This window comes from Microtus pennsylvanicus, chromosome 6 (genome assembly GCF_037038515.1).
Source record: "Microtus pennsylvanicus isolate mMicPen1 chromosome 6, mMicPen1.hap1, whole genome shotgun sequence".
In the NCBI taxonomy this organism is placed as follows: domain Eukaryota; kingdom Metazoa; phylum Chordata; class Mammalia; order Rodentia; family Cricetidae; genus Microtus; species Microtus pennsylvanicus.
The window spans coordinates 28611991-28637574 of NC_134584.1; the positions used below are offsets into that span (position 1 = coordinate 28611991).

The 25584-nt window shown below is 41.1% G+C and overlaps 1 protein-coding gene across 6 annotated transcripts in view; it reads right to left on the bottom strand.

The window, feature by feature from the left end:
• Positions 1-1561: 1561 nt before the first annotated feature.
• Cplane1 (ciliogenesis and planar polarity effector complex subunit 1) overlaps positions 1562-25584 on the bottom strand; it is a 91113-nt gene continuing 67090 nt past the window's right edge. For 4 of the 6 annotated variants that reach the window (XM_075975924.1, XM_075975930.1, XM_075975925.1 and 1 more), the window contains 15 exons: positions 25118-25189; positions 23899-24008; positions 23386-23581; positions 23087-23215; positions 17719-18044; positions 15383-15470; positions 14072-14227; positions 12641-12671; positions 10762-10893; positions 8941-9106; positions 7488-7546; positions 6825-6992; positions 5875-5996; positions 3244-3416; positions 1562-1960 (listed from right to left, as the gene is read on the bottom strand). In XM_075975924.1, the coding sequence (XP_075832039.1) occupies positions 1793-1960; positions 3244-3416; positions 5875-5996; positions 6825-6992; positions 7488-7546; positions 8941-9106; positions 10762-10893; positions 12641-12671; positions 14072-14227; positions 15383-15470; positions 17719-18044; positions 23087-23215; positions 23386-23581; positions 23899-24008; positions 25118-25189 (2096 nt within the window). In that variant the 3' untranslated portion in view covers positions 1562-1792. The remainder of the gene's footprint in view (positions 1961-3243; positions 3417-5874; positions 5997-6824; positions 6993-7487; positions 7547-8940; positions 9107-10761; positions 10894-12640; positions 12672-14071; positions 14228-15382; positions 15471-17718; positions 18045-23086; positions 23216-23385; positions 23582-23898; positions 24009-25117; positions 25190-25584) is intronic. The other 2 variants (XM_075975927.1, XM_075975928.1) reach the window with 2 other exon arrangements.

Below are 25584 nucleotides of genomic sequence, written 5' to 3' on the forward strand. Positions count from 1 at the left end.
TGGGTTGTTGTTTTTTTTTTTTAGTGTTTCTCTTGGTATATATTTGGAATCTTATTTCATTTCAATTAGATAAGATACAAAGAATTATTTCCACTTTCCTGTATCTGTTGATACTTGTCTTGTATCCTAATATGTGCTCTACACTGGAGAAAGCTGCATGGGCTGCTATAAATATGTTTGGGTGCCGTGTCCTGTAGCCAGCTGCTAAGTCGTTTGCTCTATGACATCACCTAATTAGCATATTTATTTATTTGCTGTTGGGAAGACCTGCCTGTCAGCTGGTGAGGGTGGAGTGCCAAAATCAGCCACTACTGTTGCAATAAGGTTACTCTCTGGCTACATGTCCAATTGTATGTGTTTTCTGTCTACACAGTATTCTCTATGAATTATGTCTATGCAGACCTCAGCTAACAGAGTTAGAACTGAGAGGAGATAAGATGAATGAGTAGGCTGGCTAAGTACTGAGTGGGTAAAACAGCTAAATGGTGAAAGCGGGACATGGTTAGGACCCTCAGATTTTAGGAATTGTTAAAGCTATAGAAGGCTTTAATTAAGAAGCAAAAAGAAACAGAAATAAGATGTAATAAGGGTTTTATATGAGATGTGATTGAGGAATAGAACTAGGTGTAGTAAAAACAACACCCAAGACCTAACTGAGCAATTCACAAACAAAAGCAGAGCCATCAGGAGACCATATGCCAGAATGGGAACTAAGTAAAGGGACAAAACATCCCGGAAGTGAACTGCTCACCCAGCTGTGCTGAGCTGAGCAACCAGCCCTCAGATCCCTCTGACACTGCCTGGATTAATCGCCCACTACAGAGAAAGTTTAAGGTAGCTCGATCACAGCCAGGGCATGCACAGTAGGCACACACTATTTCTGCACTGCATTCTCGGCCCCCAACACAGACTTCGGAAAACCATGAGAATACAATGACCAGATGATTCTGCACCTCTCCGATGCTAAACAATGCTTTGGTTGAAGACCATGGAGCATGTCTGGGACGCTTCAGCCTTTTCAGACAAGGACCCTTCCAAAGGACACCAAAATGACCCAAAGTGACAGGGACTAGAGGTTCTTGGGATTTAGCCATTTCTTTGAAAATGATCTCCAAAACTAGGAGGCTGCTGTCCTTTGCTTTTTACAACGCTAAGATGAGCGTCTTAGAGAGGCGCCTCAGCGGACAAAAGGTGCTGCCACGTCTGATGACTCCAATTTGAGCGCTGGGGCCGACATGGGAGAGAGAACAGAGAGAACCAACTCCTGCATGTTATTCTGTGACCTCCACACACGCACGCACAACACAAGATCAGTGTTGTTCAGCCAGGATTTCCATTCTCCTCTGCCTCTGAAGCACTCATCCTTGTCCCCCCTCCCCCAACCTACTCAGCCACAGAGCACAAGACAAATGTTCATATGAAGTCGCCGGCTCTTGCTGGTCCTCGGCCCGAGCCTGCCCAACAGCTGTATTAAAGCAGAGACTGACTTTCCCCAGCGATGGCGCTCTGTCACATCCTCCACATGAGCAGTTTCTGCAAACACAGGGTAGTAAAGGAGGAAGCAGATACAAGGTTTTTTTATTCAAAATAATTTAAATATTGTGAAAACCTGGCTTGACATGTACGTATTGTTTAAATCATATCTTAAGATGAATCAATGATAAACATAATACCTTTCTCTAGTTAAACCACCTTCCCCATAAAGTAATATTACAGACATGTTTACTCTCCCTCTTGCAATGGCTAGCCCAGGGAACCCCGTGGCTTCAGGCTGTAAGTCCCATCTCTAGCCTTAGACCCAGTGGACATTTGCGTTCTTATCCTCCACGCTGGCCACCATGTCTTCAATGGCTCTCCAGTCAAGCTTGCTGAGGATGCTGCCAGTGCTCTCAGACACGCTGTCCACGCCACCCGCCAAGAAAGACAAATCAGGTTCTTCCTCTTCAGGGGGCGACACGTCCTGTGGAGTTGGAAGGACAGTGGTAAAGGGAGCTGCCGAGCAGGTCTGCACTGACAAGGTGCAAACACAACTGTGGGCCTCAGATCTGACGACAGTCAAGATGGGCTCTGATAACCTGCAGTACAGTAATCTGTTCTTCTTTTTTAATTTATTTATTATGTATATAGAATTCTGGAGACCAGATCTCATTATAGATGGGTGTGAGCCATCATGTGGTTGGTGGGAATTGAACTCAGGACCTCCGGAACAGCAGTCAGTTCTCTGTTCTCTTATTAAAAAGAAAGAATCCTCGCTGGGCGGTGATTGGCACACGCCTTTAATCCCAGCACTTGGGAGGCAGAGGCAGGTGGATCTCTTTAAGTTCACGGCCAGCCTATTCTATAAGAGCTATTTCCAGGACAAGCTCCAAAGCTACAGAGAAATCCCGTCTTGAAACAAACACACACACACACAAAACAAAACAAGAATTCTGATAGCTAAATGGGAGGACAGAGTTTGAAACCCTAGGAGATGGGCATGCCTACAATTCCAGCACTCTAGAAGTGGAGGATCAGGAGTTCAAGGATAATTTCAACTTTACATCGAGCTGGAACCAAGTCTGGACTTCTCAAAGGGCCTGGAGGGTGCAGACTCCAGGGCCAGAGAGATGGCTCCACAGCTAAGCATGCCTGCCTCAAGGACGAGGACCTGTACTTAGATCCCAGCCCATGGAGGAAAGCTGCACTCTTAACCCAGCAGAGAAAGGCTAACCAAGGGGACTCGCTAGCCTGCCAATACAGCAGAGCCACCCTCTCAAGGGAACGGAGTGGTGGCTTGTGCATGTGTACCGCACACACACCAAACAAACTCAGATACACACAAACACACATACAACTAGGAAGAAACAAAAGGTGTGTGGGGTATCTAACATAGGAGGAAAATGAAAAGACTCCCTGAAATGGTGACAGATCAGAGGTAACAGACATACAGGTCTAGAGAGCCAGCAAAGAAAGCAACAGAGGGACAGAGATACTTACTTTGGGAGAGGGAGGAAGGCACTAGATAGATGTTGGAAATTTATCATTGGGTTCAAAGAAAATGAAAAATAAAACAAACACAAACCAGTAGAAACTACATGAGGTCCTATCTCAAACAAAACATACATACGTACATATGTAAATACATACACACAATGAAGGAAAGAAAGAAAAATTAGACAGATGATTTCAAAACGATCAAAGTAATCATCATTTCCAAATCTTACAAAAAAGCAGGAACACGGAAGAACTCTGGGCAGCACTCACCTGTAGCAGGGGCCTGTTGTGAAGAATCCTGTGGATTTCTGAAGGCAGAGTCCAGGGACTTACTACCGTCTCTTCTCTCTCATACTGCATGTACCCCTGCTCCACTGGAGGAGGCACCCCAACAGCCCCGTGGCTTTTTGTATGCTGCAGGCTCCAACATGGAGTATTAGAACCTTTAAAGGGAAAATGAAACACATAGGAACTAACCAATTCATTCAAATATGTATTGATTGTGACCTTATTGTTAAGGCCAAACCAGGTACCCTAGCGAAGATTTGATCCACAGGAGTTATAACAATGTGACACAAACACCAATTCCTACCACCTCTTCTGATTTGAAAGTAATGGTGATTTCACCTCTAGAGCAAGAATGCCTGTCTCAAAACAACAGAAGAAAAGAAGGAAGGAAAGAAGGTACCAAGTGGAGAGTCAACATCCTAACCATGAGGGCAGGAAGGTGAGAGGCCAGGCGGGTCCTTCAAGTGCTCAGGATACAAGCAGAGGTCAACACAGGCGACTACAAACACCTGCCCACCCCATGCCAACCTCTGGTACAATTAATTCTTGTCTAGACATAACTGTCTTGTTTGATAAAATCATCATAATTATGGACACCTAGAAAGATGATACAAGCGGTGTCTCCACTGACTTGAGTACCAGCTGCCTTTGACCTTGATGACCCTGTAGTTCTCTCTGGACCATGACTTTCCTTTGGACTTACTCGGCCTGTCTAATCTTGAGGTAAAGTCCAACATGCATTTTGTGTAACTCTGTGTAAAAAAATTTCAAAGTAGGGTTTTCTTACCTCAGTGTGGACAAAGCTTTATTTTTGATAAATTTTACATTGATTATGGAAATACACACACATGGTAAAATGGGTATTATGTTGTAATAAATTAACATTTCCACCAGGTAACAGTTAACCATTCAGCAAAACTCCTGAACACAATACACTATTAAGTGCCCCAGGGCTTTTCTCAACTCTCTGGGGGTATATGTCTACACATTTGCTACTTTGTGTCCTAGAGCCCACATTTCCTCCAGGTCCCCTTTGCTACTTTGTGTCCTCTGTCCTATAGCCCACATTTCCCTTTCTTCCCTTTGCTACTTTGTGTCCTCCCTCCTATAGCCCACATTTCCCTCTCTCCTCTGATGACTGTGTCATTGTCCAGTTTGTTTTGAGAACCCATGTGTAAAAGAGACCCTGTAATCATTTTTGCTCTCTGTGTGGTTAATTTACCTTAGCACAAATGTCTCCTGGTGTAGACACAGTGTAGCAAAAGGCTTGAACTCCTGGCTCAAGTGATCCTCTTGCCTTAACCTCCCACTAGGTGGGATTTCATGTGTGCTTCACCAGGAGAGCTCAAATAGCCTAAAGCACACTATAGAATCAAGGATAGCCTTGAACTCTTGATCCTTCCATTTCCTAGAACTCTGGATTCTGCACGTATGCTTCCACACCTGTGAGAGTTAATAGTAGACCTGAAGGCCCAAAATAGGTACAGAGTTTGGAAGATCCTAAAACCTAGACTGTTTGAAACAGAGACAATGGCCAGGCATTTGGTGGTAGTATACGCATACACACACATATATATATGCTATAATGCTTTCCTGTTAATATTATTAAACAAAAAATATGTTTTCATATGTTTAGGCAAATAAAGAAAAAAGCTCAACAGCTGGGTTTAACTTCCTAGCTAGCTATTCAAGCATTTCATTGGCTCCATGGAGGGGAATGCAAAGATGAGGAAGAAAGTGCTGCTACAGTCAGTCAGTTGTGGACTTTCACGGTCTCTATCAGACTAACTACAGCCTCTTCATAGCAACTGCGTATTAGCTTCCATTCATAATGAGGATATAAATTTAAAATTGAACATGTCACATTAGAATCCCTAAAGGATTACAATTCGGGCTGCCTAAGCCACATGCAATGACATCTGTCTATAACCCTAGCTCTTTAGAAGGCTGATGTACAAGACTGAACTTGAGGTCTCTCTGAGATATATAGCAAGACTCAATCCTTTTTTTAAAATTTATTTATTATGTATACAGTATTCCGCCTGCATATATCCCTATAAGTCAGAAGAGGGCATTAGATCTCATTACAGATGTTTGTGAGCCACCATGTGGTTGCTGGGAATTGAACTCAGGACCTCTGGGAGAACAGCTAGTGCTCTTAACCTCTGAGCCATCTCTCCAGTCTGCAAGACACAATCTTAAATGGATAAGGATGTCTTCAAAGACACTCAGGGTGTAAAGGATGATTTCCACTAAGGAAGAGAGTACAAAAAGGCTGGGAAACCAGCTGTTACAGAAGCAGGGAAGTTGTGGAAGGTGGGTGGGGCTGTGGAGAAGGTTTGGAAGTCTGTATGGGTGTGAGCTACTGCAGGTGACAGCAATGGCTCACAATGGGACCAAGAAGCCACGATGTAGGAGTGGTGGCTCAGGTTAGTAATCTCAGCACCTGGGACAGTGAAGCAGGAGAACTAGCAGTGCAAAGCAACAGAGCAAACTCCTGGGATAAATAAGAGCTGCTCAATGCCATTGGAGTTTCTTCTTACTAATAAAATAACTTTGGAGACCCCAAGAACACAGTCAAATCACAAAAGAAAAGGGAGCTTCAAATCTTACCTTGCCACCGCCGAGATGAGCCTTGGAGCTGCCCCAAGGGTTTCCCCTTTCGGAGATGACTGGAAATGTGTCTGCCTCCTCCAGGCCGGTTTATTAGCAAAGTCTGCCCATGTGGATTCTCTCTAAAGGAGAATCACTTGATTATTAGAGAATCACTTGATTATTAAAAACTCAATGCTGCTTATGCTGTGCTGCAGTGTTACCTCAGACATCAAACACATTATTCTTTGAAAAATTTAAATTTTGACAAGCAAAATTTTAATAATATCAAAGATATATACATACATACCCATTTCAATTTCTCAATATATGTGGCAGTTTATTTATATACTTAATCTTCTATTTTATTGAAGAAAAATTCTTAGGTGCCTTTGATATTCTCAATAAGAACTATATAAATCACTAACATATATTTACACCTGTCTCTATTTAATAAACTTTTGCCTACTGGATTGCAGGGGTTAATTTATGGAGAGCTATGCTGAGCTGCAGCTGGATGGGCATGACTAGACAGGGGGAGGTAACAATGAGGCATGCAGATGGTGAAGGGTGGCTGTTCCTGCCTGGATGATAATGGCAGGCGGGGAGGAGAGGAAGTAAGAGGCAAATTCCAGAAGAGAGAAACTTAACACAATTTTTGCCTTTTCCTTGGTTATTCTATAAATTTAAAAGAGTTCATAATTATGGCGCTAATTTTTTCACTTTATATTATAACTCGAGGTAGCAAAGATGAAGAAGGGGCGTGGCTAGGCGGGCAGAGTGCACAGGCCCAGCACTGTGTAAGCAGGGTGTGTAGTGCACACCTGTAATCCTCAGGAGGTAGTGGCTGGAGGCAGGGACGCTCACGGTCAACCTGAGATACAGGAGACCCTTTCTGAAAGCAAGCAACCCTCAATGCTATGGTAGGTTCTGGGATTATTTTGCCAGGTGACAGGCCAAACTTGTCTTACCTCCTTGGAGAAGAGCAACGTTGCTGTCTGCATTGCTGAGCGGTGGGGGATCTGCCAGGTAAGGGTTTGCCTTCAGGTGCTGTTAGCTGCACTGAGTCAGACAGCAGTTCATTCATCAAGCAGTATGCCTGTGAGAGCCGCTGACTATAGTGGTCAGACAGTAGCAATCTGTATTAGAAAGGAAATGTCACTTTCCTGTTCCTTTCTAGAGTGAGCACACGTTCTACAAATCCTTCTACCTTCTCAGACTTCTCCTAGTCACTGGACAGCAAAGTGGATGACTACAGCCCCGTGGAGGAGGGCACTACAGGCTCACTTTATAGTTCCTGAGTTTGGGAGATGGAGGCAGAAAGATGGCTACTTTGAGGCCAACCTGGGGACATACTGGCATCCCGGCTCAAAGAACCAGCAGGATGATGGTAAAGGTGCTTGTGGTTTGGCTTCTGAGGTTCAGACACATATAGATGAATCCAGGTTGGTATGGGAGGGAGGCAGAAATAAGAGTGAATACACAAGAAAGGTTTGAAAGCAAATTCCTAAGCAGCTTTTCTTTTCATAAAGGGGTCCTCCCTTGACATTCTGTTACTAACAGGAAGCTATTATGTAATCCCCAAGGTGCAAGCGAGCTAGAGAGCATGTTGAGGGTACCAGCTCCAGACTTACCTATCTTTTTCACGTTTCATCTTTTCTCTTTGCCTGATCTGCCTTGAAGTCATATAAAACTGCACAGGAAAAATACCCACTTAGTTTATTATTGTTCAGTCCAAACAATTAAAGCACTAGACATTCTTCTGGCATTTACAAAGGTGCAAAACACCAGAAGGTTTTCTCTCTTAGTGTAAAATACAATCTTAGATTAAAACACCACGAACCCAACTTAGGTGGCTGAGGCAAGAGGATCATGAATTTCACGTTATCCTGAACTAAAAGAGAGACCTTATCTCTAAAAACCTAGTGCAATGAGTTCATTATGACTTATTTTTCAAATTTTATGCATTAGGACCAATGAGATGGTACAGCAAAGAAAAGCACCTCCTGCCCAAATCTGAAAACCCAAGTTTGTTCCTGGGACTAGTTTACTCTAAACTTGCATAACTCTCTGCTTGGGTTTTGTAGGCTCTGAGTTATGTACCTATTCATATTGTACCTTATTCCGAGGCAGGGCCTCACTAAGCTGCTTAGGCTGAGTTTGAACCACGTGATATCCTAAGGGAGGCCTTGAACTTGAAGAACTTGAAATCTTTCTGCTTTAGCCTCCCAGGTAGCTAGCTATACTCCTGGCTTATGCCACCAGCCGAGAGACCCTTCTTTTAATTCTGTCTCCATGAATGAACCATTTATTTTCAGCTTGGCTCCTTGAATGCATTTAGCATTCTGAGCAACTTAATAAATTGCTATCTCCAGTAAAAATAATAATATTTGTAGAGCTGGATGTAGTAAGTATATTAAAAGCAACACTTTTAGTCCCAGCACTCAGGAGACAGAGACAGGAGGATCTCTGTGAGTTTGAGGCCAGCCTGGGCTACATACAGAGTTCTAGGCTAGTTATGGACCAGGGCTCAAAAAAATTCTTTGCATCTATAAAATCAAGTTTAAAGAATACCTATTATGTATATTTGTGTGAATGGGCACACAGGGGTGTAGAGGAGTCCAGAAGAGAAGGGTGTTGGGTCCCCTAGACTGGGTTACAGGGGATTGTGATCTGCCTGACAACCAAACTTGAGTTCTCTACAAGAACAGAACATAGACTAATCATTGACCCATTCTCCAACCTCCCAAACTAAGCTTCAAAAATGTCTTTAGTATGTACATGGCTGTTTCAGCTACCAATGAGTTTCACTGAAAATGAAAGAAACAATTCCAACTGGTCACCCATTCAACCTCCTCGTCTGTTTAAAATGACAGAGCCTTAATTAGCCTGATAGAGAAAAAATATTTAAATTCATTAAATAGAGCAGTTTGCACAATAGCCTGACACACTTTGTTCAGATAACTGACTAACATTTGCTCAATAAAAAAGGCATCCAAATTACATTAATCTTTTCCTTGAATGTCTGTCAGGAAAAACCTGTACATACGCAGTGAGAACGCCTTTCCTGGGGTACTACAGACTTACTGGGCTGTTTCTGGGGCAGAAAGGGTGGCGCTCCTGTCCCCTCTTTTCTGCCAGCTGACTTAAGTATTCTGCCATTCTCTCTTTTCGCTTTCTTTTCATCCAGATTTTAATCTCTCTTCTCTCCTTCTCAGTTCTTTGGGGGCATCTGCCAGAAGGATGCTGAATCCTGAAAAATAAGCAAGATCACTCTTGATATGCTCTGCAGAAGAAACCTATCCAATGCTGCTGCTCTGGACAGAAGGCACCGCACTACACACTCCAGTCAGCCCTCTCTGCTGTGCTCTCAGAAAGGTCAGCAACAGTCAAGTACGGTGGGAAGCAGAGGCATGTGAGTTTCTAGAAGTTGAAGCCAGTGTGTTTTACATAATGAGTTCCAGACTAGCCAAAGCTACATAGTGAGACCTTGCCCCCTCCCCCCCACCCAAGAAAAAGAAAGAAAATTATGAGAATGCCCTTAGCAAATATGCACCCTGGTGCCTCACTGTAAATCACATCGCGGCATCTGCTTTTCAGAGGACTCAAAGTTAATGTGCCAGTGGCTTCTATCTTAAGTCACTGTTCTGCAGGGACACTCACTAGCCCTCTGAAATACAGATCAGGTCTGGACTCGCTCACGCTGCCATAGTAAACTGTCTTTCCTCCCTTGAGCTCCCACAGCACAACTGACACAACTCTGGACTATAATTTCACCATTCAAGACCAAAAATCAAATTCTATCTTTAATTTAGTAGACCATTGACAAGATGTTCATAACATACTCATTAACTTCAGGGGATAAAAGGACAACTGAAGGCAATTAAGTAAGTTGGGGTTTATTCTCTTAACAGAGAGTGCAGGGGACCCAAATCTGAAGTGCGGCACCCATATCAGGAGGTTCACAGCCATCTGTAACTCTAAATCCAGAGGGACTTGAAGGCTCTGGGCACCTGCATGCACACATGTATATATGCTACCCCTGACTCAGATGCACACACATGTACATACCCTACCCCTGACTCATACACATAATTTTTTATTGTTTTTATTGAGCTATACATTTTTCTTCACTCCCCTCCCTTCATCTCCACACACATAATTTTAAAAATTTAAAAATACAGCCTCTTTGTGCTTTGTTTTCTGGTACCACCTTTTTGGTTTGATTTTCAGTAAGTTAATAATGAAATTTAATTGAACTAGGAAATTCAGTTAAATTCTACTTTGTGATAAAGTCTCTCTATGTAGACCAGACTAACCTCAAACTGGACATCCTCCTGTCTCTACTTCTCTGGTTTTATATGCCACCATACCTGAGAGGCTTGCCTATTTTATATAACTAAGTCAAGATGTATATAAAATTAAGAAAAACATGGATTGTGAATAGTCAGCTTTGATTCCATACAGGAAAGACTGAGAGGAAAATACACTTTAATGTTTCACAGAAATGCTACTATGCTTCTCTGGGTTGATCATTAATATTGTCTACTAGGAAACAGACCTTATGATATGTTTACCACAGTGAGTCCAGGGGAAAGCTCCAGAACACAGACATACTGACTGAATTACATACAACAGTGAGCATGCTGTTAGAGAAGACACCACATGAGGAAAACATCTATTCTAAGCTTCAAATCAAATTTACTATCATTAAACTAAATTAAAATGTAGCAATTTTTAAATATTTTTGAACCTGCATTATTTTAAGTGGATTAGATCCTTCTGAAGCTGGGATTTAATTCAATGGTAGAGTGTGTATTTAGTACCAGCAAGGCCCTGAGATCTTGTCTCAAACACATGCAGGACCCAGGGTCCCATGCCTAGCATGTACATACTTTCAATGATTACCTGGATATACTTCTAGCTTGTTTTTCTGTTAAGCCAAGCTCCTCACTGGAAACTCCACTCTTGGTTATAAGGTCATCGATGATGTCAGCAACATCAGTCAATCCTGTTACCTGGAGCTGATCTTCTGAAACACTTGCAAATAAAATTTCAGGAATAAGTTTGTTATCTATGACTTAATCACATTAAGCAGAAATGAGTATGTAACACTTTTTCTAGAACATAAATGAGGGACACCTAGTCTTCTATTTCTAAATTCTGGGATCACTCAGCAGAAAAGCATAGTTATCAACTACTTCACAGAAAACTAGCTCTAAGCCCAAATAAAACATTTTTAAACAGCTCATCTGAAATAGTTCCAGACTTTAAGAAAGAAGCAAAATGGGCTGGAGAGATGGGTCAGTGGTAAGGGCACCCACAGTAACTACAGCAGTTCCTAGGGATCCAATGCCTCTGGCCTCAGCGGGCATCTGCACTCAACTCCACATACCCACAGACACATATTAAAACAAAACTTGGGCTGCAAAGATGGCTCAGCAGTTAAGAGCACTGGCTGCTCTCACAGAGAACCTGGGTTCAAGTCCCAGCAGCCACATGGTGGCTCACAACTATCTGTAACTCCAATTCTGGGGGATCTGATGCTTTCTTTGGGCACCTGGCACACAACTGGTACATAAACACACATACAGGCAAAACACTCACACACATAATTTTTAAAAAAATGTTTTTTAAGTAGCAAAACTCCAATATACCCTTACTTAGCTTCCTCAAATGTGATCATCTGACATAATCTTATATCAACCAGAACTGGGGAATTGACCTATTATTAACTAACTTACAGACAATATCATATTTTTCTAATGGGTCCACTAATGTTCTTTTTCTGCACAGAATCCATTTTGGTATAATAAATTTGCTGTCATGACATCTGTCTTCTCAAATCCGAAACAATTTCTACTTTTGTAGTTTTCATAACTTTGATGCTTTTGAGAAATCTTAGCTGGTCATTTTATAAAGTTTTCTTTGGTATGCCTCTATTCTACTCATAATCAAAATCATGCCGTGTTTTGGTAAGAATGTCATGTCATAACAGAAATGCCATGCTCATACAAAGGCACATGGTATTGCTGTATTTTATTACAAGGAGCTATAGGTCTTTAAACGTTTTTTTTTTTTTTCCCATGTGGGTGCTGGAACCAGAGTTCTCTGGAAGAATACTCTGTGCTTTTAACCACTGAGCCATCTCTCCAGCCATGGAGCTATATAGGTCTTAACTGCTGTAGCTTAACACATAACCTAAGGATGCAGCTAATGCAATCTCATTACTATTACATTCCAATTACCTAATTCTAAAACACCAAAAAATATGATGCAGCATGCCCCAGTTTCCTAAAATACTCATCAGGAGCCGGGCAGTGGTGGCGCACGCCTTTAATCCCAGCACTCGGGAGGCAGAGGCAGGCGGATCTCTGTGAGTTCGAGACCAGCCTGGTCTACAAGAGCTAGTTCCAGGACAGGCTCCAAGTCACAGAGAAACCCTGTCTCGAAAAAACAAAAAACAAAAAAATACTCATCAGGAATGGAAATTTCTAAGACTTCTTTAAACTACAAAAAGTGTAATATAGCCAGGAGGATGTGGTGGCACACGTCTTTAATCCCAGCACTAAGAAGGCAGAGGTAGGTGGATCTCTGAGTTCAAGGCCAACCTGGTCTAGAGAGTGAGTTCCAGAACAGCCAAAGCTACACAGACAAACCAAACCCTGACACAAAACAAAAAAAGTATAAAAGCTCACATTCATAGAAGCATTAAAATTTCCATAACACATATTAACATACAAATTTTAACACACAAATTTAAAATCATGAAGTCTTAAAGATTCACCTTTCAAATAATCCATTGCCGTTATTCACACCTTAAGAGAAAGAAACATTGTTAAAAATTGTTCAATAAAAATACCTTTGAAATCTTTGGTCAGTATTTTCATGTTGTGTGTTTGTAGAGACTGACGTCAAGTGCCTTCTATCACTCTCTCTCTCTCCCTCCCTCCCTCTGAGACAAGGTCTCTCGCTGAAGCTGGCTGATTTGACTATGCAGAGCAAGCAAAGCCCCAGGGACACTCTCATCTCTGTCTCCAGCACAGCTCTTAATGTGGCGAGCACAGATCCAAACTACCATGCTTGCACAGCAAGCCCTAGACCAACTGAACCATGGCCAATTCTTTTTAAATTTCAATTATTAGTCAGATTTATAAAAACTTGCATGTATGTCTGTGTGAAGGTCCCAAATCCCCTGCAACTGGAGTTAGACAGTTGTGAGCTGCCACGTGGATGATGGGAATTGAACGGAGGTCCTCTGGAAGAGCAGCCAGTGATCTTAAACACGGAGCCATCTATCCAGCTCCATAAAGAGCACTTTAAAGTTGTTACTCTAACCCTGTTTTTGGGACTCTTCCTCTGGGCCGCCTTCAGAGCTAACTCGGCAGTTAGCCAGGGTAATTCTCCATTCACATGGGAAATAGTCACACTCAGCTTGGCGTCTTCCTGCACAAGCAGAGTCTCTAGGAATCTTATGGTTGTTTCCAAAATTAAAATCCAACCTCAATCAACTACTTGCCAGTAACGTTTTTAAAAAGAGATGGAGGTTGTAGAGGAGAAAAGATGACAAAAACGAGGCAATGACACATACACTTTCAGAGAAGCCAGCCTGGAAGGGGAGTCCTACATACGGCATCAAAATTCTTATTTTGTTTTAAAAAATGTTTCTTTTTAAGCTTACAAATCATCTATTAAATACTAGGGGAAAACACTTCAATTTATTCATGTTACCAGGGTTACACAAGAAATGCTATGCGTATCGTTCATATGACTAAATGTCCCCTCAGGACCCAAGAATGGCACTTGTAATAACAATGCATCTCCATGAAATCAACACAAACAGCAGCATTAACCCTTTCTAAACCTCAACCTCAACTCTGGAATGAGAATAATGAAGTTCTACCTCAGTCAACCTTAAAAAGGGCCCATGCATGAAATACAGCAATGGACACAGCAGGGGCTCAACTAATAACCCACAGTACTGTTACAGATTAAATTTTAAAATTCTAATAATTAGCATTTCAAATTTCTCAAATTTTATAAAAATCAAATATAATTCTAATTAGTATAGATTCAATGGTAAACCGTTAAAGAGGGTGTCATTCATGGTTGAAGTATATTTACTTCACACCTTCACAGCTGGACCCCTCCCAGGTGCAGTCACAGCCACACTCTAAAGAGCACAACAGCATGAAGCCCTAAGAACTGAAGAGAGTACCAGGAGAAGTGACGCTCCAGTCCAAGTCCACGGAAGAGCCGAGAACCGACCCCGCAGAAGGGCATGCGTGGGTTTTCTGGCTGGAATGATTTTCTGTCTCTGAAGTTTCCTCGGTATCGTTTTGATCATCCACATCCTCATGCGTCTGGAGACACACTAATCCAAGGCACACATACAATTAAGAAACACAAAGGAAAGTGTAGCAAGTGCTCATGCTTCCACATGAAACACTCATGTGTTAGAAGCCCACAGTACATTCTGAAAGTTTTCTACAGTACAGGGAATTAATTTAATAAAAAATATAAAGTGGCCAGGCAGTGATGGCACACGCCTTTAATCCCAGCACTCAGGAGGCAGAGGCAGGCGGATCTCTGTGAGTACGAGGCCAGCCTGGTCTACAAGAGCTAGTTCCAGGACAGGAACCAAAAGCTACAGAGAAACCCTGTCTCGAAAATAAAATATAAATAAATAAATAAAACAAAAAACCAAACAAATGGGAAAACACAGCAAAGGCTGGTGAGATGGTTTAGCAGATAATATTTCTGCTGCCAAGCCTGACCTCAGTTTGACCTAATGGAGGAGAACCAACCCCCCCCTCAAGTTGTCCTGTGCCTTCCAGGCATGCACTGGCTTCCCAAGCGAATAAACAAACATGTAAGTTTAAATCATTAAATTAACAAGGTCCAAGCAAACTTAACAGGCATTTTTAGAACAGAGGGAGAGAAAGGGAGATGGAACCAACACACACTTCCCAACGGTAAAACTTTTAACTGGAGAATCTATCGAGATGTAAGAAATTCATACCTTAATATTGTATCAAAAAAGAAAGATGAATAAAAAGTAAATTTTTAAAAAGTAACCAGTGATTTTAATACATCAGTTAGATTAACAGCATATAGGCAGTGTAAACTCAACAAATGCTGGGAGAGTGTCTTTCAAATGACGAGGGAAACACTAGAATCGGAGAAGACATGAGAATTCTGCAGTCAGCTAAGTGATGACCTAAAAAAATCACAGTAAAGCTAAGCTATTTTCAAAGACAAGGATGATTTACCACTGACAGACTTGGAAAGAACTAATAATGGAAGGGGGAATGAAATCCTTAAGGAAACAGATACAAGATGCACACATGTGGTACACACATATACATGTAGGAAAAGCATATGTATAATATAAAAAAATAAAAAAAAAATAAAACATTGGGAATAGGGTGGGGAGCAATGGCTTCAGCTTACATGAAAAAAAAAAAAAGTATTTCTAGCTCTTTTTCGAAGCCAGGCTTCAATACCAGCCCAGGTACCCAAAACAAACCTTCTTCAGAAATGCTAACGGCTTTTGAAGCTAATGGTTTTTCAATTCCAGGGCCAGAAGACAATTCCTTGTGATCTACCAGTCCAACCTACAGAAGAAAACACACACAGCAAAACAACTGCTATAAATGTTATACTCTTTGATAATGTCAAAATATCATGAATAATTTATGTATATCGTAAGCATTTTAAATAATACCACAAAAATGGAAGAAACATGATAAACTCTAGTTATGTGTTAACTGTCAGGGATCATGAAGAGCAGCAGGCTTTTACCATGTGCAGCCAAACTGACATGACTTCTCACAAGGACAAGGCAACAGCTTCATATGGCTCTGTAGCTGGGGAGAAAGTCAGCTACCATCCTGACAAAGTCTTCTACATCCAGATGTGGAAACGAGGCCCAGAGGGTTAGCGATTTCCGCAGTGACAGGAAACTCTGCTTCTTAAGCTTCCAAGCGAGTACTTGTCACAGTGTCCTGATGGTCCTGTCTCTAGGCCTGCAAACTGTTCTATTAAACTCAGCAAGTGAAAGTGTTGGAAACTGGAGGTGAAGAAGGAAGGGCAGTACACGTGGGGAGTGAGGAAGGGGAAATAGCTACGGATACTTGAAAAAGTCCTAAAGAAACCTTTCATAAGCTTACTTAAGAATGTGTGGGTGGGGCTGGAGAGATGGCTCAGAGGTTAAGAGCATTGCCTGCTCTTCCAAAGGTCCTGCGTTCAATTCCCAGCAACCACGTGGTGGCTCACAACCATCTGTAATGAGGTCTGGTGCCCTCTTCTGGCCTGAAGGCATACACACAGACAGAATATTGTATTGTATACATAATAAATAAATAAATTAAAAAAAAGAATGTGTGGGTGAAGAGAGAGAGAACACACATATATGTATCTGGCTTTAAATTTGCATTACTACTAGTTCAGAAGGCCATTTCAAGAGGGTCTTTGAAGAAAAGGCCTCCAAGGACTACTCTGATGCTCAAGGTTCATTTGGCCATGTCCAAATTTGTGGTTAAAAAAAAAAACCATAAAATAACATTAGCTGCAAGGTGTTGGCACACACATCTGATCCGAGCACTCAGCAGGCAGAAGCAAGCAGATCTCTGAGTTCAAGGCCAGTCTGATCTACAAAATGAGTTCATGGACAACCAGGACTATGCCGAGAAACCCTGTCTCAAAACACAAAACAAAACAACAACAACAACAACAACAACAAAACAGAAAAAAAAATCTTTGAGAGGAAAATGCCATTGACCGCAGAGATTTCAAGTCACATTCTGGTTTGCAGCTCACAGAGTTCCTTCTGTGCTGGAGCATGGGCTCCCCACATAAAAGCTTCTGGCAGTTGTTCTCAGCTGGGGTGATCTGAGTGTTATGTGACAATGTCAGGGAAACAATGGCTGATTGTTTTTACTTGGGTTCTGCTAGCAGCACGTAGTGAGTGAAGACCTGGATGCTGTAAATGTGGGAAGACAGAATTACCTGGAGCTGGGAGTGCTCACTGGTAGAGCACTTGCCTAGTACGTGAATGACCTCAGAACCACAAAAGAAAGAAAAACAATTATCTTGCCCAGTGGTCCTCAACCTTCCTAATGCTGCAAAGCTTTAATACAGTTCTTCATGTTGTGGTGACCCCAACCAAAACGTTTTATAGCTACTTTCTAACTGTAATTTTGCTGTTATGAATTGTAATGTAAATATTTGTTTTCCAATGGTCTTAGGAGAACCCTGTGAAAGGGTCATTTGACCCCCAAAAGGTCATAGCCCACAGGTTGAGAACTACTGATTTAGCCTGTCAATAGTGCCGAGTGTAAAAATTCTAGCTTAAATTTTTCTCCATTATTTAACAAAGGCAGATATCTAAAATTATATCATATTGATCATACTTATTTAGTTAGGGGGCTTTACCCCAGCCCGCTGGCATCCATTTTTGGAATGTTGGGCAGAAAGTTCCATTTCAAAGCTCCCTCCCCTGGGAGTTGCCTCAGTCCAAACTCCACCTCTGAGAAAGCATGCCAAATGGTGACCCCTCCCCCCCGGAAATAAACACATGGTCTCCCCTTTTTCTTCTTTCCCTCTCTGTGTTTTTCTGGGGGTCACCTGGGAGTGCTGGCAGCCATTAAACATGGCCATCTTCTAATCAGGTCTGATTTGGTCTGATTGGGATTATGTGTGTCAGAGGAGAGGTTTGGTCAGTTAAGAAAAAATACTTAACAATACTATGTTTTTAATGACTGGGAACCATCACCATAGGCACGAGCACACACACACACACGCACACACACACACACACACCAAAAGACAATAAACAAAACATTAGGAAATAAGAATAGATACCTTTTCCCAGTGTAGATTCAGTACTTCTGGTGCAGGGAAATCCTGCTCTATATTTTCCACAATGGTCTGCACTGTTAACAGTTGCTCGTCCATCTTCTGAAGCTTGGCAGTAAGATGTTCTAACTTTTGAGCAGCTTGGTTTGGAATGCGGCGAGCAGCAGGGCTTGGAGTGGGACAAGCAGCAGGGCTTGGTGTGGGACAAGCAGCAGGGCTTGGAGTGGGACAAGCAGTAGGGACATCCTGTAGCAGAGTCCAAAGCAGAGATTGTTCTCCAGAGTCCAATTTCGAGCTCTGTTCCTTGAACTGGAAGTTTGGTTCTAGCAGATCTAACATAAATCAAAGAAAAATCAGCATTAATCTTAAGGGAAAAGAAGATAAGGATAATCTCATTTAGGCCAACATGCCATTAGTTTCCAAATCTCTTATTAGTTAAGAAACTTATAAATTTATTTCACTTTCTGGACTGCTGAGATTTAAGCCTATGGTGGATTATAGATCTAAACAATGTAGCACACACAGCTCTGCACACATAGCAATCCCTTCGTACAAACTGCTACTGCATTAAAAAAAAAAACAACTACTGAAAACCAACAGCATTACACAGTAAAAGCTAATTCAGTGTTGGCTACCATGCAGAATGTGAGCCAAGCAGAAAACATTGGAAGTCCAACACATTGCTTCTCTTCTAGCTGGCTGCCTCTTCCCTGGTCCCCAGCTCAGGAAACACTACTATTCACCACGTTCCCCAAGTCACAGGCCTAAGAGTAAGCGAGGGTTGCTCTCCTTCATATTCCAAAGTGACATCAAGTATTGGCTCTCCCTCCTCCATGGCTCCATCCCTACACTGCTTTATTGGTGTGCTCAGAACACAGACCTCAAATAACATCCTACTTTTCTCCTGTGTAGTCTATCTTCCACAATGCCTAGCTGGACAAATTAAAAACATAAATTAGATATTGTTACTTTCCCCTGCAAAACCTTTCCATGTGTCTCTAATGCCTTACCTTAACGGTCTAAATGTCTCAGTATGTCTAACAATGGCACAGCCTTCCCTCTACCGCCAAAGCTTCAGCTCTTGCTCCTGCTTTCAACAAATCCCAACTTCCCAAACCCAGCAGGTGCCACAAAACTGCACTCCTGCAGGCAAGCCTCAGTCTGAATGCACTTTCTCCCTTCATCTGAGCCCCTTTAACAACCACTGTTGGTGTCTCTACCCTCTCAGGAGATTAGATGTTGTCCTGCTCAGTCACCCAGCCCACGCAGCACTTCCAACCTGAATCTAATAATCCTAATTCCCATCTTCCTTTCCCCACAGTCACTGCCCACAGGCTGACAACCTGCAGGTACTTTTTCCACTCCTAGTATCTGGTCCCCACATGTTTATGGAATGAGAAATCCATCAAAAACAGCTTATTTTGCCTACTGTACTTAGCTCATAGGAATTTTATGAAGATCAAGTTATACAACAAAGTCTCTGAAAGATGAGAGTTTTTTGAGAGTTTCTGGTCCTAGTCCTGGCTAGCCTTCCCAGGAGAAGACGGTGTCAGTGCTGACACTGCCTTACCCTGTTTCAGTTTACCCTCACATTTATTATCTGACTACTGGTCCTGTTTCTCAGCAGCCTGAAGTGTCTCCTTGAATCACCCTCAGGGAAGATCTGGTGTACAATGATATGGGATTCCCCTATGTATGCTGTGAATGTGTTTGGTTAATGAATAAAGAAGCTGCTTAGGCCTATCACAGGGCAGAATTCAGTAAGGTGGGAATTCCAAGCAGAGATAGAGGAGAAAGTAGGCAGAGTCAGAGGGATGCAATGTAACTGCTGGAGGAGACAGATGTTAGAACCTTACTGGCAGGCCACAACCTCATGGTGATGTACGGATTAATAGAGATGGGTTAAGATATAAGAGCTAGCTAAAAAGACACCTAAGCTATTGGTTAATCAGTGATTTAATTAATATAGCTTCTGTGTAATTATTTTGGGTCTGGGCAGTCTGGAACAAAGAAGCAGTCTCCACTAACAGAGAGAGCTTGAAAAGGAATTCTAGACACACACACACAAAACAGTTTAGCACAGCTTCTTGGTAGCTGCATTTTTTTTCCCAGATGGGCTCTGTTTGCTGGCGGCAAGCAGGGGGGGTGCTGGTGCTCCTTTAAGAGAGGTCTTCCCGACTCATAATTGGCAGCAAAAACCATGCAGCTCCTTTAAAAATGCTTCCTGGTTTGTGCTAGTTGTGTGAACAACTCTGACTCTTTTGGAAGGTCTGGCTATGGAGCATTTAAATGGGGTTTGTGAGCAGAGTGCTACAACATTTTGTGTGCCTGAAAATGGGGCTGTGAGCATGGCTTGCAGAGATGGTACTGAACAGACCTCTGCCATGATGGACTGGGCAGAGGCAAAAGGCAAAACAGAATGAGTCCTAGCCATGCGGCTTAGCATTTTAAGATGCGGTCCTGGTCAGAAAAGGATTACAGATACGCAATAAAGACAGACACAGATGAAGAAAGACCTCTAAATGGGTTACAGTGTTAGACAAATGTACATAGGCTAAGGGAAAGAAGAAAAAGAGTATAGAAAAACTAAAACAAAATCTTTAGAGATAGAGTCCAGGCAGTCATAGATTAAAGGAGTAAAAACAAATAAGCCACCTAAAGATGGAATAGACACAGAGAGTCTGGATTATGTATATTATTGTGTATTCTTTGAATTTTTTAACTATAGAGATATTTGATTCTAGGAGCTGATAAGCTAAACCAATATATATATATATTTCAAAGGTATCTTGACTTCAAAATTTGGGTCTAAAGATATGTTGCTTTGAAAAAGAGGTTCTGCTTTTGTTTCCACAGAAGATGAGAACCTGTGGATCCCATCCAGACTAACGTGCTTTGATGGACCAAGACCACCCAAAAGGTCTCTGTAAAACCCTAAAATTACTTTCCCCAAAAAAACAGCAGGAAGCAGTTTGGAGAGAACTATGCCCAAATTCCCAAGTATTGTTTATAAACATTTGTTTACATTTAAAGGGGGATATGCTATATAGAGAAGAATACTTTGCATTAATATGGATCTTGGTTTATTGATACAATTTTTTTTTTGTTTTTCGAGACAGGGTTTCTCTGTGATTTTGGAGCCTGTCCTGGAACTAGCTCTTGTAGACCACGCTGGTCTCAAACTCACAGAGATCCACCTGCCTCTGTTTCCCGAGTGCTGGGATTAAAGGCGTGCGCCACCACCTCCCGGCCTTATTGATACAAATTTAAGGTCAATTTTGATATATGTATATTTCTGCTCTTGATTAAGGTATTGTGTTTGTGCAGCTCATTTAAAAATTTAATGTACAGCCTGGTCTACAGAGCTAGTTCCAGGACAGGCTCCAAAACCACAGAGAAACCCTGTCTCGAAAAACCAAAAAAAAAAAAATAAAAAAAAAATAAAAATTTAATGTATAATTAAGAAATATAGATTAGTAGATAGTCATCTATAATAATCAAGCTAGTCATGTTAGGTTTTCTAGATATATAGAGATATATCTCAGACAGGTATTCTTCAAACTTTTCAAAGACTAAGAGAATATGGCATTAAAATGTTTTAAGAGCTTATGACTTTTCATGACAATGATACATATGTGCTCCTGGCAGCACCAATCTACTTCAAGAGGATGATGGGCATCTACGAAGCTCCTTATGGAGTTTGTTAGCCATTTGGGCAAGAAACTGCTCTTGCCTGGACTGCTTGATGTTATGCTGTATAAACTGGACATGCAGAATGCACAGAGAAATGACTGATGAACTTGCTTAAAGGTGTGACCGTCCTTCAGGGTTCTTGCTTCATGAAAGAGTCTGCCAGACATTCTGCAGACATTTGTCTGTGTCTGCAGGACACAGACAAACTGCCAATATAGGCAGAACTGTCTTTGAAATTTCCTGCTTCATGGAAAAGACTACCTGATACTATGGGCCTATAGGCTGAAGATGGATCCCCAATGTTACAGAAGAACTTAGGGTGACTGTCCAGGCAGTGAGCTGTCTCTGTCATTTCTAGAGTTTTAAGTTGCTTACAATGCGCTTCCTGTTAACTTAGGTAATATTATATCCTTCTGTGGTCTCTGATGCAGTTGAAGAATAGTTATAGTTTTCCTTAGTTAGGATAAAAGATAAAGCAGATATAAATATTGTAACTTTTGTAATTCTTGCTTGATATCTGTTTTATTGTATGTAATCTTGCTATGCTAAAGTAAAAACCTTCCTTTTTACTTTGACAGAAAGGGGGAGGTGATGTGGGATTCCCCTCTGTGTGCTGTGAGTGTGTTTGGTTAATAAATAACGAAGCTACTTGGGTCTATCACAGGGAAGAAGAGAGTAAGGCAGGAATTGCAAGCAGAGATAGAGGAAAAAGTAGACGGAGTCAAAGAGACACCATGTAACTGCCAGAGGAGACAGATGTTGGAAACTTGTCAGTAGGCCACAACCTCATGGTGATGCACAGATTAGTAGAGATGGGTTGATTTAAGATGTAAGAGTTAGCTAGAAGTATGCATAAGCTAATAATAGGCCAAGCAGTGTTGTAATTAATATAGTTTCTGAGTGATTATTTGGGTCTGAGTGGCCAGGAAACAAATGAGCACTCTCCGCTAACAATACAGTAGCAACTCAGAATGGCCTTGGCATGTAAGAGAGGAAGCAGGCTGTCATATATGCTTATACATATACACAAGCATGAACAATTAGTTAAAAAAAAAAGAGGTCATAAATTTGCAAAGAAGGGTATATAAGAGTATTTGGAAGGAAAAAAGGGATAGGAAGAAAAATTATATAATTATATCTCAAAAGCAAAACAAACAAACACCCCTGAGTTATTAGTTGGCTACCATGCCCATGTATTTACTAGGTGCTATTACAAATTTCCTGCACATACACTTTCATCTGTGTGTGACGGGCAGGACAACGAGTGTGTGTGCCACCATGTGAGTGTGGAGGTCAGAGGACAATTTTAGGGAGCTGGTTCTCTTCTATCTTAGGACCTGGGACTGAATTTGGGTTATCAGGCTTAAGAGTGAAAGTGCTTTTACTGGCCCTGAGTTTTCCTTCTTTTCAAAGATGAGAACTCCTCCTTTTAAACATCAGAATACTAAAGGGCTCAGACAAGATGTTTATTTTCACTTTATTACCCGAGGAAAAACGTTCACAAGAGATATGAAGTCTTCTTGCAAACCACCGTGGGTCCCAGACTTACAGCCATGGTTGTACCTCATTTACATACCTTATCCCTTTCTCTTTCAAGTGCCTTAGAAATGACCAAGGAGCAACACTTCTATCGTAACAGGAATAGAGGGAGGGGGCCATGCAGTACACGCTGGCTGTTTACCTCTGTCCTGCTGCCTGTCTGACGGGATCACTGAGAGAATCCCCGGCTCCTTCACATCCACAACGTTTACTTTTAAGTTTTTCCCATCCAGAGAAGATTCAGTCCCTTTTGCAGGTTCAGAAATTAAACCTAGATTAGAACATAAAAGACAGACAAACACTGATTGTAAATTTCCAGTCCAGGCAACTGAGAGGCTAAGGGAACATTTCTAAATGTCAACACAAGCATGGATCTAGGGATCTAGGAAATTTTGGGTGACATAACAGGGCTAAATACATCTTAGTGTAGGAAAAAAATACCTTGACTCTCGAAAGCATGAGGGGGGACAGCATTGACAACTGAAGCTGCCATACAATGCAGCTCTGCAGACAATGGGCCCTCTGGAGGACGGCTCTGTGGCTGGAGAACATTGTCATCTGAAGGCTCTTCACTGGCAGGTAATCCCAAAAGGTCCTCAGCTTCAATGTCAATCACATCTATGTACGTGTGTCTAGCCTGAGTTAAACACATAGTAACATTTATTTTTAATTTTAGATGACTACCAAACAGGTGGTAATGTTAGTTTGTCATCCTTCTTATTACTAACAAGCAAACATCTGCATGCCTAACTTGCAGAAAGCAGCAATATGTTTGAGCTTTCTAATTGGAGCAGTATAGGGCATAACACTTCAGACACTTCTGGCCCTTCTTTCAGAGCTGTGCACATCTTTATACTCATTTTGCCTACAAAATGGGGTATTATATATGGATGACCACAGTAAGTGTGAGACAAGGTTATTGTTAAAATTCAATGCAGACACCAAGGCTATTACCAAATGAGGTGGGGAAGGAGACAAAGGCTTCTCTGGTATTCCCGTGGGAAGTCTGACATTTAGACAGACATCTGGAATCAAGAGTTGAGGAACATTCAAAGGTTCATGGCCTGGAAATTAAAGAAAGAAAATTAAAAATGTTAAATATGTCTATAGTCATTAACTTTCTAAGAACAAGATTACAGCAAAACAATATAAAATGTGTATTTCTTATACAAGTTTCTTAGGTATAAATATAAAATCCAACCAATTCTAGTCTAAGAGTTGATTTTCTATAAGAAAATTTATAATCAAAGACAAAGGAGTACTCTTCTTTTATGAATAACATACATGGAAAATAAGGTATCTAAATTTTATAAAAAAGTTATAATTTTCTATTTCTATCTTAAATATATTAAATTATTTTACTTAAGAGAAATATACATATCAGCTACATTTTAAAAACTTTCAATAGTTAAGTCATGCTTATTCTTAAACATTCTTATTCTTAAAATGGATTTAGGCTAGTCATAGGCTCACTGCTAACTTTTATAGTTTCCACTGTTGGGGGCTGGAGAGATGGCTTAGCAGGTAAGAGCAAACACTGACTGTTCATCCAGAGGAGTCAATTCCTAGCAACCACATGGCAGCTCACAACTGTCTGTAACTCCAGTTTCAGGGGATCTGACACCCTCATACAGACATACATGCAGGCAAAAGACCAATGCACATAAAATAAGAATAAAAAAATCATTTTTTAAAGTTATAAATAAACAAATCATTCCAACAGCTGAATTTCATTAGTATTTGCCTCTTATTCAACAGTACACAGAGGTTCTCCACTACAGAGGTAAGCAGACAGTTGTCTCTATTCAACAGTACACAGAGGTTCTCCACTACAGAGGTAAGCAGACAGTTGAACCCTGCTTTTGTCCTAGGACTCAAATCTACTTTTCTAGCATTTTATTTTTAATAAAATATTACTTGACAATTCATATGTAAAATACAATTCATGACATATCAACTTTACTGAAAAACTGCTAATAAATCTTGAATCTTAAATCACAGGTTAACTTTAAGATCTGAGGGAAAAAAACAAAACCATTTAAATTGTCACCCTATCTCTATGAAGCCACTTGCTTGGGGAAACTGTTTTCTAAGGGAGTAACTTCGGCTTTCGCACTATGCAGACATAGCTTTAATAAGTCAAACTTAATCTCAGAGAACAAAGAACTCACACCTGAGGTAGCAGAAACGACTTGTTGATTTTTACCACTTTCAGAACCAACTTCTTGGGAAGTACCTTCCTTATCTTGTAGTAAATTCAAATACATGAGGGAAAAAGAAAAAAGAAAAATAATTTCACAAACACAGGAAAATTAAATATATAAAAACAGATAGTGTATGGAAAAGGTGGTGGGGAAAATAGACTGCCAGCTTAATTAATATAATATGACCCTGGCTTAATTTCCCCCAACTCAAAGAAAAGAAGGGAGAAGAAAGAAAAAACCCTAAAAACTATCTAACACATTAACACATCAATGTACTCAACAACAGAAGCTGGTTAAATATTCCTTTGCACAACTGCAAAAGGAATATGCTTATAAAATGCTCATGCAATAGAAGGGAATGTTTAAAGTAAATAGAAAGGAAAGGAAATGAAAAAGACATAAATAAACCTGAAAATAAGCGAGCTGGCAATTTTCA